Genomic DNA, 13,895 nt, shown 5'->3' on the forward strand with positions numbered 1-13,895 from the left:
ATAGATATATAGTAAAACAGGACCTCCCTTTATCGACATACTGTATCATTTCCCTCGGTACAACGACACATTTCCTTCGGTATAACGACCAGATAAGGATATGTTGTATAAGTCAGGATATTAAAACTCATATACACTGACATATATATTGCTGTACCGTCTTTAGTTCAACACATTGTTTCACGAAGTATCTTAGAATACTTCGTTATTTTTAAGTGTTTTCATTTGTCGAAAGTGTTCCATTAGCTATTAAATATTTTCATATGGAAGTGAAATGTATTTGACACGATAGCGTTTTGGTTATTCGTGAAATAGCGATTTTTCATATCGATAACCATTGATAACAGGTCGAAATGATCCACTATAGGCCTGAACAAAATTTCTCTCTCTACCCTGCGATGGGGATAAATGAGACTTAACAATCCAAGAATTAGATCCGTTAGTTTAATATTACAAAAAAATAAATGTATGTATATGAGGTCAACATTGTATTCAAAGAGTATATTGTAGAATTGTTTTTTTTTTTCAAATTCACACTATTCATTTTCAGCGCAACAAATACAGAAGACATTGCAGTGATGTCCACATACCAATACAAATTGTCACTGCTGTACAACAATGTAGTATGCCCTCGGGATTGGGACGCTTTGTCTCCATGATGCAATGCAAGTATTACGTTTATCATGGGATCACTGATGAAGACACACCTTGTGAGCAAAATATGACAATATGCCCAAATCACAGCCAGATATGCCAAAAACACAGCCAAATATGGTCAAATAAGGCTCACGTGGTGTTTGGGTAGTACCCTACATACATTGTATGCCGTGGTCCTTCGGCTGAATTCAGGTTCACGGTGAGTTCGGGTATACTGTACATTAACCGAAGACAAAGCGTTTTGCATGTAACAGGAGAGGGAAAATGCAGCGACCAGACCGGGATTCGAACCCAGGACCTCCGAACTCTACGCCCAAACTACATGTTTTTGAGCTACCTTGCCACCGACACTCTGCCCAGTCCAGTTCTGCTACATGTAAACTAGAATTAGGTATTGAACTGAAGTGTTTTCAAGAGTGTCATATTTTGTAGGAAATCTCACCCACACTCATTTAACTTCAACTTTCGCTCGATCATTGGTGATTTTTCCAAATCTTACATTTACATTTCATCAAAGAGCATATGAAAAAAAAAAGAAAAAAAAAGGTGTAAAAAAAGAAGAAGAAAAACCAGCGCAGAGGAGGAGGAAAAGGACGTTTTCTAAAATCTACTAAACTACAAAGGAACCCAAGAAATCTTCATAATGAGGAAATACAATTAAGGTTATGTAACACAGGTTTATTGAATGAATGTAACTCCATAATGCAGGTATAATCTTATAAAAACGGTCTAAGGTATAGCCTGTCCCAGAGAAAGAATTAACCCTTGATCTGACGATAATTCCAGCCAGCAGTCGTCATTGAATATGCATGGGCTCCGCCGATACGGCAGATGTACATTGCCGATCGTTGTTAAGGTTTTTAGGTGTTATACTTATTGATGTTGGGTGAACTTTCACACAGAATAGACTGTCCCTGTTACAGGGTATTCTGTCATGAGATGAATAATTCATTCGGCCTAACAACATAGCTAATTGGTTTATCGACGTAAGATTTCCCTGACAATATGTTATATCTATTTTGTAAAGACATTCGAGTCTTGTCAATTACTTCCTCTAGAGGTCCACCACAATTATCAGTTGCTATCAGAGGACGCTGGGAGAGAGATTGCGTCTCTTCCAGCGGCAGAATCTCGGTGAGCATGACAGACACGTAACTGTATTAAGTACACGAGATACCCAGCTTTTCATGACAGGAAAACAATTTGACAATACAAGACAATCAAAATAAACTACATGTGTTACAAATAGCAGTCAAAATCTGTCAACTAGCCGAGTCGGGTCTATCATTCTATGATTTTGCAAAATGGTAAAATTGCTCATTTCCAACATAACCAACCTAGATATGTTCGTTCCAGACCATTCTGAGCGACGTGTATGCACAATGCTCAAGGACCATGAACCTTAGACGTTATGTTCTCTCTCTATAACTACTTGAAACCCCAAATGCACTATTATTAATTTGCGTTCACTGTATAAACAAGAGCAAAGACAATATAACGTATTTGTCTTTTTATTTTTGCTAATACTGCAGAACCTTTACTTTGGGTGCTGGAGTTTATTTTCGCAATTCTGAAGTAACAACCTTTACTCTGGGCGCTAGAGTTTATTGTCGCTAATTCTGAAGTAAAAACCTTTACTCTGGGCGCTAGATTTATTGTCGCTAATTCTGTAGTAACAACCTTTACTCTGGGCGCTAGAGTTTATTGTCGCTAATTCTGAAGTAACAACCTTTACTCTAGGCGCTAGAGTTTATTGTCGCTAATTCTGTAGTAACAACCTTTACTCTGGGCGCTAGAGTTTATTGTCGCTAATTCTGTAGTAACAACCTTTACTCTGGGCGCTAGAGTTTATTGTCGCTAATTCTGAAGTAACAACCTTTACCCTGGGCGCTAGAGTTTATTGTCGCTAATTCTGTAGTAACAACCTTTACTCTGGGCGCTAGAGTTTATTGTCGCTAATTCTGTAGTAACAACCTTTACTGTAGGCGCTAGAGTTTATTGTCGCTAAATTACGCTAATTATACGGTAACAACCTTCAATCTCAGAGCTGCAGTTTATTTTCGCTCATTCTACAGTAACAACCTGCACCCTCGTTGCTGGAGTTTAGTTGCGTTCACTGTAACTGCTAGAGTTCAAGGCAAATCGTTTCATCTATTATTTCAACCAATGCAATCAATCTATTCTTGAACGAAGTTAAATGCAGCTGTAAAACTCGTTTTAAATCATAAAGTACTTTATTTAACGGTCGTTTATTTCAAACACTGAACTGAATTATTGCCGGTTTAAAATTCAATTTGATTTTACCTTCTGCACATAATTGAGTTAAAATCAAATTCTCGTTCAACGGAAGACAATAAGCGATTTCCCACCAGTTATTTTGTATCGACCTGCGTTTCCGAGAGTTGATAAAAAATATGAATGACATCCATTGACATATTGGCTGGAACAGTTTTACGGTAGGCAAGGGTCCCATGCAACAAGGTAGTGTCAATATATGTCTTCATCTCGTATAATCGTAAACTGAGCAAACCCTTCAACAGACACTAATCTTATACTTCAGGATAAGTCGTATTGTAATATTTGTTCGAAGTTTTAAACTTTGTCTTAAATGTAAGCTAAGTCTGCGGTTTGCTATATGCTATCTATATAACAGAAATTTATCAACATCAGACAGGTACATTGCTTTAAGGAAATATAAAAGCTAGTTAATAACAAAATTTTCTTGTATATATTCATACGCCATGACGTAAAATACGTAGGTCACGTGATTATATGCTAGGGTCATAAGGTCATGTTCATGGATATAAACAATATACGTCTGACTTTGAGGAATGATTCCGGAAAGTTCATTTGCTGATGTTGTTTTTACGTTTCTCTGTCAGTTACTGGTGAACTGTATACAAATGTATTTCATGTATTTTACTACGACGCATGCTTCACATGTTTCTCGCATGGTTTTTTTTATTATATTTTGTAGAGAATATTGTAGAGCTAAATGTTGAAATAAAATATATTTGTGAGAAATGAGCCTACGAGAATAGGTATCATTTTGATATGTAGCGTCCATATTCAGTATGAGAATTGTACACACGAATCCCGTTGTTATCACGGAGTTTACATTAAGAATGTACATGCTAATAGGCGCGTTAAGAGTTGAATGTTCTCAGCCTACCTTCCTCAGGTATGTACGAGCTAATGTTAATGATAAAGGTTTTGTATTAACCTCTCGGGTACAACATTCCTGTCACACGCTATTTCAGCAGTGAACTTAGGATTAAGTTGTTTTAGCGACAGAACCATATGGTTGAACAGATATATGATGACTCTCGCTGAGCACACTAAAAGTACGTACAGGTATATATATACAGATGAGTAGCGTGCATGTTCACATAGTTCTGCATGATCAGACGAGGTCATTTACGTAATCCGATCATGTTGTGTAACCATTCCAATAGTTTAACATCTATCCATTTAAATTTAAATATAACTTTACCCCGAACGCGCTATTTTTTGACCCGTGACCACTATAGTATATATAACCGACCCAGATATCTACCTTTTATATAAGCATCTGATACACGTGGCATATACTGGGGCTGAGCTTATATGGAAGAATGGTTAAAAGCTAAATTGAGAATAGTGGAATGGTTACAAGCTCTCCGTAAAATTCAGCTTATGTATTTCAAACTCCAAACGTGAACATAGAACAGTAAACCCCGTTTAAAGTGAGCATCGTTTACATTTGCTGCACACATTGAAAGACGCTAACTTAGCCGATTTTATAGTAAAGCTCACTTGCTCCCTACATTTTGCACCAAAAATCGCATTCAGAGATATGTATACAGTATATTGTGTATATCACTTTCTGTGATCATTGTAAAGCAAAGTATAGCACAGTAAATCGCACTTAATACAATCGCTGTACGGCTGAACACTCTTACTGTATAGAGCGTACACTAAATAAACAACAATATCTGTGATCATTGTGTAGTACAAAATACTTCCAGTCATCAATGTATTATTAAACTGTAATCATTATACAGTAAACCACACTAACTGTGATCATTGTACAGTAAACCATACTTACTGTGATCATTGTACAGTAAACTACACTAACTGTGATCATAATACAGTACACTACACTTACTGTGATCATTGTACAGTAAACCACACTTACTGTGATCATAATACAGTACACCACACTTACTGTGATCATTATACGGTAAACCACACTAACTGTGATCATAATACAGTGCACCACACTTACAGTGATCATTGTACAGTAAAACATACTTACTGTGATCATTGTACAGTAAACCACACTTACTGTGATCATTATACAGTAAACCACACTTACTATGATCATTGTACAGTAAACCACACTTACTGTGATCATTATACAGTAAACCACACTTACTATGATCATTGTACAGTAAACCACACTTACTGTGATCATTATACAGTACACCACACTTACTGTGATCATTGTACAGTAAACCACACTTACTGTGATCATTGTACAGTAAACTACACTTACTGTGATCATTCTACAGTAAATCACACATACTATGATCATTGTACAGTAAACCACACTTACTGTTATCATTCTACAGTAAATCACACATACTGTGATCATTATACAGTAAACCACAATTACTGTGATCATTCTACAGTAAATCACACATACTATGATCATTGTACAGTACACCACACTTACTGTGATCATTGTACAGTAAACCACACTTACTGTGATCATTATACAGTAAACCACAATTACTGTGATCATTCTACAGTAAATCACACTTACTGTGATCATTGTACAATAAACCATACTTACTGTGATCATGGTACAGTAAACCACACTTCCTGTGATCATTGAACAGTAAACCACACTTACTGTGATCATTCTACAGTAAACCACAGTTACTGTAATCATTGTACAGTAAATCACACTTACTGTAATCATTGTACAGTAAACCACACTTACTGTGATCATTGTACAGTAAACTACACTTACTATGATCATTGTACAGTAAACCAAACTGTAATCATTGTACAGTAAACTACACTTACTGTGATCATTGTACAGTAAACCACACTTACTGTAATCATTGTACAGTAAACCAAACTGTAATCATTGTACAGTAAACTACACTTACTGTGATCATTGTACAGTAAACCACACTTACTGTAATCATTGTACAGTAAACCACACTTACAGTGATCATTGTACAGTAAACCAAACTGTAATCATTGTACAGTAAACTACACTTACTGTGATCATGGTACAGTAAACCACACGTACTGTGATCATTGTACAATAAACCACACTTAATGTGATCATTGTACAGTAAACCACACATACTGTGATCATTGTACTGTAAACCATACTTACTGTGATCATTGTACAGTAAACCACACTTACTGTGATCATGGTACAGTAAACCACACTTACTGTGATCATTGTACATTAAACCACACTTACTGTGATCATTGTACAGTAAACTACACTTACTATGATCATTGTACAGTAAACTACACTTACTGTGATCATTGTACAGTAAACCATACTTACTGTAATCATTGTACAGTAAACCACACTTACTGTGATCATTGTACGGTAAGCAACTTACTGTGATCATTGTACGGTAAGCAACTTACTGTGACCATTGTACAGTAAATCACACTTACTATGATAATTGTACAGTAAACCACACTTACTGTGATAATTGTACAGTAAACCACACTTACTGTGATCATGGTACAGTAAACCACACTCACTGTGATCATTATACAGTAAACCACACTTACTGTGATCATTATACAGTAAACCACACTTACTGTGATCATTGTACAATAAACCACAGTTACTGTAATCATTGTATAGTAAACCACACTTACTGTGATCATTGTACAGTAAAACATACTTACTGTGATCATTGTACAGTAAACCACACTTACTGTGATCATTGTATAGTAAACTACACTTACTGTGATCATTGTACAGTAAACCACACTTACTATTATCATTGTACAGTAAACCACACTTACTATAAATATTGTACAGTAAACCACACTTACTCTGATCATTGTACGGTAAACCACACTTACTGTGATCATTATACAGTAAACCCCACTTCTGTGATCATTTTGCATCAAACCACACTTACTGTGATCATTGTACGGTAAACCACACTTACTATGATCATTATACAGTAAATCACGCTTACTGTGATCATTGTACAGTAAAACATACTTACTGTGATCATTGTACAGTAAACCACACTTACTGTGATCATTATACAGTAAACCACACTTACTATGATCATTGTACAGTAAACCACACTTACTGTTATCATTCTACAGTAAATCACACATACTGTGATCATTGTACAGTAAACCACACTTACTGTGATCATTATACAGTACACCACACTTACTGTGATCATTGTACAGTAAACCACACTTACTGTGATCATTATACAGTAAACCACAATTACTGTGATCATTCTACAGTAAATCACACTTACTGTGATCATTGTACAATAAACCATACCTACTGTGATCATGGTACAGTAAAGCACACTTCCTGTGATCATTGAACAGTAAACCACACTTACTGTGATCATTGTACAGTAAACCACAGTTACTGTAATCATTGTACAGTAAATCACACTTACTGTAATCATTGTACAGTAAACCACACTTACTGTGATCATTGTACAGTAAACTACACTTACTATGATCATTGTACAGTAAACCAAACTGTAATCATTGTACAGTAAACTACACTTACTGTGATCATTGTACAGTAAACCACACTTACTGTAATCATTGTACAGTAAACCAAACTGTAATCATTGTACAGTAAACTACACTTACTGTGATCATTGTACAGTAAACCACACTTACTGTAATCATTGTACAGTAAACCACACTTACAGTGATCATTGTACAGTAAACCAAACTGTAATCATTGTACAGTAAACTACACTTACTGTGATCATGGTACAGTAAACCACACGTACTGTGATCATTGTACAATAAACCACACTTAATGTGATCATTGTACAGTAAACCACACTTACTGTGATCATGGTACAGTAAACCACACTTACTGTGATCATTGTACATTAAACCACACTTACTGTGATCATTGTACAGTAAACTACACTTACTGTGATCATTGTACAGTAAACTACACTTACTGTGATCATTGTACAGTAAACCATACTTACTGTAATCATTGTACAGTAAACCACACTTACTGTGATCATTGTACGGTAAGCAACTTACTGTGATCATTGTACGGTAAGCAACTTACTGTGACCATTGTACAGTAAATCACACTTACTATGATAATTGTACAGTAAACCACACTTACTGTGATAATTGTACAGTAAACCACACTTACTGTGATCATGGTACAGTAAACCACACTTACTGTGATCATTATACAGTAAACCACACTTACTGTGATCATTATACAGTAAACCACACTTACTGTGATCATTGTACAATAAACCACAGTTACTGTAATCATTGTATAGTAAACCACACTTACTGTGATCATTGTACAGTAAAACATACTTACTGTGATCATTGTACAGTAAACCACACTTACTGTGATCATTGTATAGTAAACTACACTTACTGTGATCATTATACAGTAAACCATACTTACTGTGATCATTGTACAGTAAATCACACTTACTGTGATCATTGTACAGTAAACCACACTTACTGTGATCATTGTACAGTAAACCACACTTACTGTGATCATTGTACAGTAAACCACACTTACTATTATCATTGTACAGTAAACCACACTTACTGTAAATATTGTACAGTAAACCACACTTACTCTGATCATTGTACGGTAAACCACACTTACTGTGATCATTGTACAGTAAATCACACTTACTGTGATCATTGTACAGTAAACCACACTTACTGTGATCATTGTACAGTAAACCACACTTACTATTATCATTGTACAGTAAACCACACTTACTATAAATATTGTACAGTAAACCACACTTACTCTGATCATTGTACGGTAAACCACACTTACTGTGATCATTATACAGTAAACCCCACTTCTGTGATCATTTTGCATCAAACCACACTTACTGTGATCATTGTACGGTAAACCACACTTACTATGATCAGTATACGGTAAACCACACTTACTATGATCAGTATACGGTAAACCACACTTACATTGTACTATGATTAGTATACGGTAAACCACACTTACTGTGATCATTGTTCAGTAAACCACAGTTACTGTAATCATTGTACAGTAAACCACACTTACTGTGATCAGTATACGGTAAACCACACTTACTATGATCAGTATACGGTAAACAACAGTTACTGTAATCATTGTACAGTAAACCACACTTACTGTGATCAGTATACGGTAAACCACACTTACTGTGATCATTATACAGTAAACCACACTTACTGTGATCAGTATACGGTAAACCACACTTACTGTGATCATTATACAGTAAACCACACTTACTATGATCAGTATACGGTAAACCACACTTACTGTGATCATTGTACAGTAAACCACACTTGCTGTGATCATTGTATTGTAAACCACACTTACTGTGATCATTGTACAGTAAACTACACTTACTGTAATCATTGTACAGTAAACCACACTTACTGTGATCATTGTACAGTAAACCACACTTACTGTGATCATTGTACAGTAAATCACACTTACTGTGATCATTGTACAGTAAACCACACTTACTGTGATCATTGTACAGTAAACCACACTTACTATTATCATTGTACAGTAAACCACACTTACTATAAATATTGTACAGTAAACCACACTTACTCTGATCATTGTACGGTAAACCACACTTACTGTGATCATTGTACAGTAAATCACACTTACTGTGATCATTGTACAGTAAACCACACTTACTGTGATCATTGTACAGTAAACCACACTTACTATTATCATTGTACAGTAAACCACACTTACTATAAATATTGTACAGTAAACCACACTTACTCTGATCATTGTACGGTAAACCACACTTACTGTGATCATTATACAGTAAACCCCACTTCTGTGATCATTTTGCATCAAACCACACTTACTGTGATCATTGTACGGTAAACCACACTTACTATGATCAGTATACGGTAAACCACACTTACTATGATCAGTATACGGTAAACCACACTTACATTGTACTATGATTAGTATACGGTAAACCACACTTACTGTGATCATTGTTCAGTAAACCACAGTTACTGTAATCATTGTACAGTAAACCACACTTACTGTGATCAGTATACGGTAAACCACACTTACTATGATCAGTATACGGTAAACAACAGTTACTGTAATCATTGTACAGTAAACCACACTTACTGTGATCAGTATACGGTAAACCACACTTGCTGTGATCATTATACAGTAAACCACACTTACTACGATCAGTATACGGTAAACCACACTTACTGTGATCATTATACAGTAAACCACACTTACTGTGATCAGTATACGGTAAACCACACTTACTGTGATCATTATACAGTAAACCACACTTACTATGATCAGTATACGGTAAACCACACTTACTGTGATCATTGTACAGTAAACCACACTTGCTGTGATCATTGTATTTTAAACCACACTTACTATGATCATTGTACGGTAAACCACACTTACTGTGATCATTATACAGTAAACCACACTTACTATGATCATTGTACAGTAAACCACACATACTGTGATCATTGTACAGTAAACCACACTTACTGTGATCATTGTACAGTAAACCACACTTACTGTGATCATTGTACAGTAAACTACACTTACTGTGATCATTGTACAGTAAACCACACTTACTGTGATCATTGTACAGTAAACCACAGTTACTGTGATCATTGTACAGTAAACCACACTTACTGTGATCATTGTACAGTAAACCATACTTACTGTGATCATTGTACAGTAAACCACAGTTACTGTAATCATTGTACAGTAAACTACACTTACTGTGATCATTGTACAGTAAACCATACTTACTGTGATCATTGTACAGTAAACCACAGTTACTGTAATCATTGTACAGTAAACCACAGTTACTGTGATCATTGTACAGTAAACCATACTTACTGTGATCATTGTACAGTAAACCACAGTTACTGTAATCATTGTACAGTAAACTACACTTACTGTGATCATTGTACAGTAAAACATACTTACTGTGATCATTGTACGGTAAACCACACTTACTGTAATCATTGTACAATAAACCACACTTAATGTGATCATTGTACAGTAAAACATACTTACTGTGATCATTGTACGGTAAACCACACTTACTGTGATCATTGTACGGTAAACCACACTTTCTGTGATCATTATACAGTAAACCACACTTACTGTGATCATTGTACTGTTAACCAAACTTACTGTGATCATTATACAGTAAATCACGCTTACTGTGATCATTGTACAGTAAACCATACTTACTGTGATCATTGTACAGTAAACCACAGTTACTGTAATCATTGTACAGTAAACTACACTTACTGTGATCATTGTACAGTAAAACATACTTACTGTGATCATTGTACGGTAAACCACACTTACTGTGATCATTGTACTGTAAACCACACTTACTGTGATCATTGTACAGTACACCACACTTACTGTGATCATTGTACAGTAAACCACACTTACTGTGATCATTATACATTAAACCACACTTACTGTGATCATTATACAGTACACCACACTTACTGTGATCATTGTACAGTAAACCACACTTACTGTGATCATTGTACAGTAAATCACACGTACTGTGATCATTATACTGTAAACCACACTTACTGTGATCATTGTACGGTACACCACACTTACTGTGATCATTGTATCACTGTTGAAATAATGCAGTAGATTCTTACAGCGAACAAACAGCCTTACTGAAAACAGCGTACTGTTAACAATGTTAATGGCAAGCATTGTTCAGTAAAATCATGGTTACTGAAAAACAAGTGTAAAGTATAAATATTTACTTCGAATATTCTATTGCAAATGATGTTTACTGCTTACAATATGCAGTAATAGTTTATATATAGTCATTAAACTAAGGTTACCAGTCAACTTTATCGACTAACCTTATTGAAATGTTACATTGTTACTTAGTACCCATGTTTTTCTTATAAAATATATAGGTCAGGTGGACGTTTGTATTCACCTTCCATGTCCAATACAAACATTGTCCGGACTAATGTAAATAAACATGGTGAAGTAACTGGCCACGTCCTTTTACTCTATGTAAATAGGGTGACCTCGTGTGCCTTAGCTATGCCCCCTCAATTGTTCCCCCCAGTTGACACACGCCTCCCAGTGATCTAAGTCACCAGCGGCTAAACGCTGACCTAGATGCGGAGCAGATGTAAACCAAATCGGGGATCAAAAGAGATCCCCTTCGTTCAGCTCCAACAAATATTGATTTTTAGGTTAGTGTGATGAATGGTTGGTGCATAATTAGTGCCGGACAAAGCCTCCAGATGACTCTACCAACACGCGATGATCTGCAAGATATGGCCCATGTCCACTCGTTAAAACACTAGATGTGCTGTCTCTAAGTAGAGAATCATGTTTTAAAAACTCCATAAACTATTCTACATGTGTTTTTCATTAAGAACAGCAAGGAGTGGGTTTCAAGCTTTGACACCTATTGGGTTTTTTTAGCTCAAACGATAACCATAGAATACAACCGAAATTGTGTTGACACGGAAGGAACAAAAGATTTATTGTTTAAGATGCTAAGTTTTTGTCATCGGAAACATACATTAATTTTAGGTATACTTTACTGTTATTTTACCCTAAATTAACCTATAGCTGTTTTAGTTTCATACCAAAACAAAATCATGAAAGACTACTGTCGCGTGATAGTTACACTGTATGTACAAAGTAACAAATACGTACATGGGTATTTCTATGTGAGTTATATACTCATAGATGTTTGTTACAGAAGTTTACGTTTACACACCGTATTCTGTCACTGTCCCCGATACGGAGGCTTGTCGTACTTGCGGACATTTAAAACGACTGACAAACTTGTTAAGGTGACCTTTTCTGTGAATAGACAGTGAACTTGTGAACTCTATCTGCAAAATATGAAAAATGAGACTTACCTCCGAGAATACAGCCAACGATTACTAAAACACACACACTATAACGTTTCTCCATGTTAGTTTCTGTGTTAGGGAGATGTCCTGGTCTGAGAGGCACACGAGTCTGATAGACACCGCGGATACACCCTTGCTTACGATCGCCCGGTAAAGCTGGTCTGGTGATTGCTACAACGCTGAGTCTGCCCACCAGCTTTCTTACTCAAACATAATAGACAAGTAACCGACGGGTATTCGAGAGTCCTTATCGACAATGTCAACCTCCACGGTGTTCTCACCACTAACAATAGATTAAATCTCTATTCTACAAACGATAGAGTATTGTAAATATATACAAAATATTTACATTATCCATTCAGTTCAACCATTCTCTCTTTTCTGATATAACCCTGACAAAACAAGCATTAGGTATATATCTCTGCTGGCAAAAAGTCGTCATATAAACTGTAGACTGATGGAAAAAACAATTGATTAATATCAGCTGATGTTTTTATGTTGTCCATACACAAATGGTAAATAATTTTGAAAGCTCACTGTCTGGACACGATACAATATATATATTAATAACAGTTCCGAAATTCCATAGAGAACTTTACAATGGTGTATCCTTTAGGATCTAAATACCAATGGTCAGTCGTCCATGGTTGGTGATTCTACTTCACTGTCCCTATGTTACCGTAATTTAATCACAAATTGATATTGATAAAATTTGGTTTTTTTATGCCTTTCATTGTTGACTTTTAGTCTTTGGCAATCGTGACGTTATGTTCCGAATGATGTTAATGAGAATTTGAGTACAAAATCATTTTTGTATTCGCGTTGTTAACCGCCCACTTAATTCTGATGGATCCCGCCAACTGGTGCCAGCACTACTACTAGTTCTCCACGATCTCACGTGCGTTGTGTCTCCCACGTGTCCATGTATATACATGGAACTTGGTTAGGCTACTATATGTAACACACAGCCTGCCTGGTTAAGCCCATTGAGAAGTTTCCAACGTCATCCCGGGCCTAGATCTTATCAGAAATATATAGTCAGGAATGTTTCAAAT

The 13,895-nt window shown here is 35.9% G+C and overlaps 1 protein-coding gene across 1 annotated transcript in view; it reads right to left on the reverse strand.

Annotated features, from left to right (window-relative positions):
• The window catches only part of LOC117333014, a 61,099-nt gene extending 48,010 nt beyond the window's left edge, over positions 1 to 13,089 (reverse strand). Inside the window, exon 1 of the mRNA XM_033892124.1 lies at positions 12,847 to 13,089. Within this exon, the coding sequence (XP_033748015.1) occupies positions 12,847 to 12,901 (55 nt within the window). The 5' untranslated portion in view covers positions 12,902 to 13,089. The remainder of the gene's footprint in view (positions 1 to 12,846) is intronic.
• Positions 13,090 to 13,895: the final 806 nt, after the last annotated feature.

This window comes from Pecten maximus, chromosome 8 (genome assembly GCF_902652985.1).
Source record: "Pecten maximus chromosome 8, xPecMax1.1, whole genome shotgun sequence".
Lineage (NCBI taxonomy): Eukaryota > Metazoa > Mollusca > Bivalvia > Pectinida > Pectinidae > Pecten > Pecten maximus.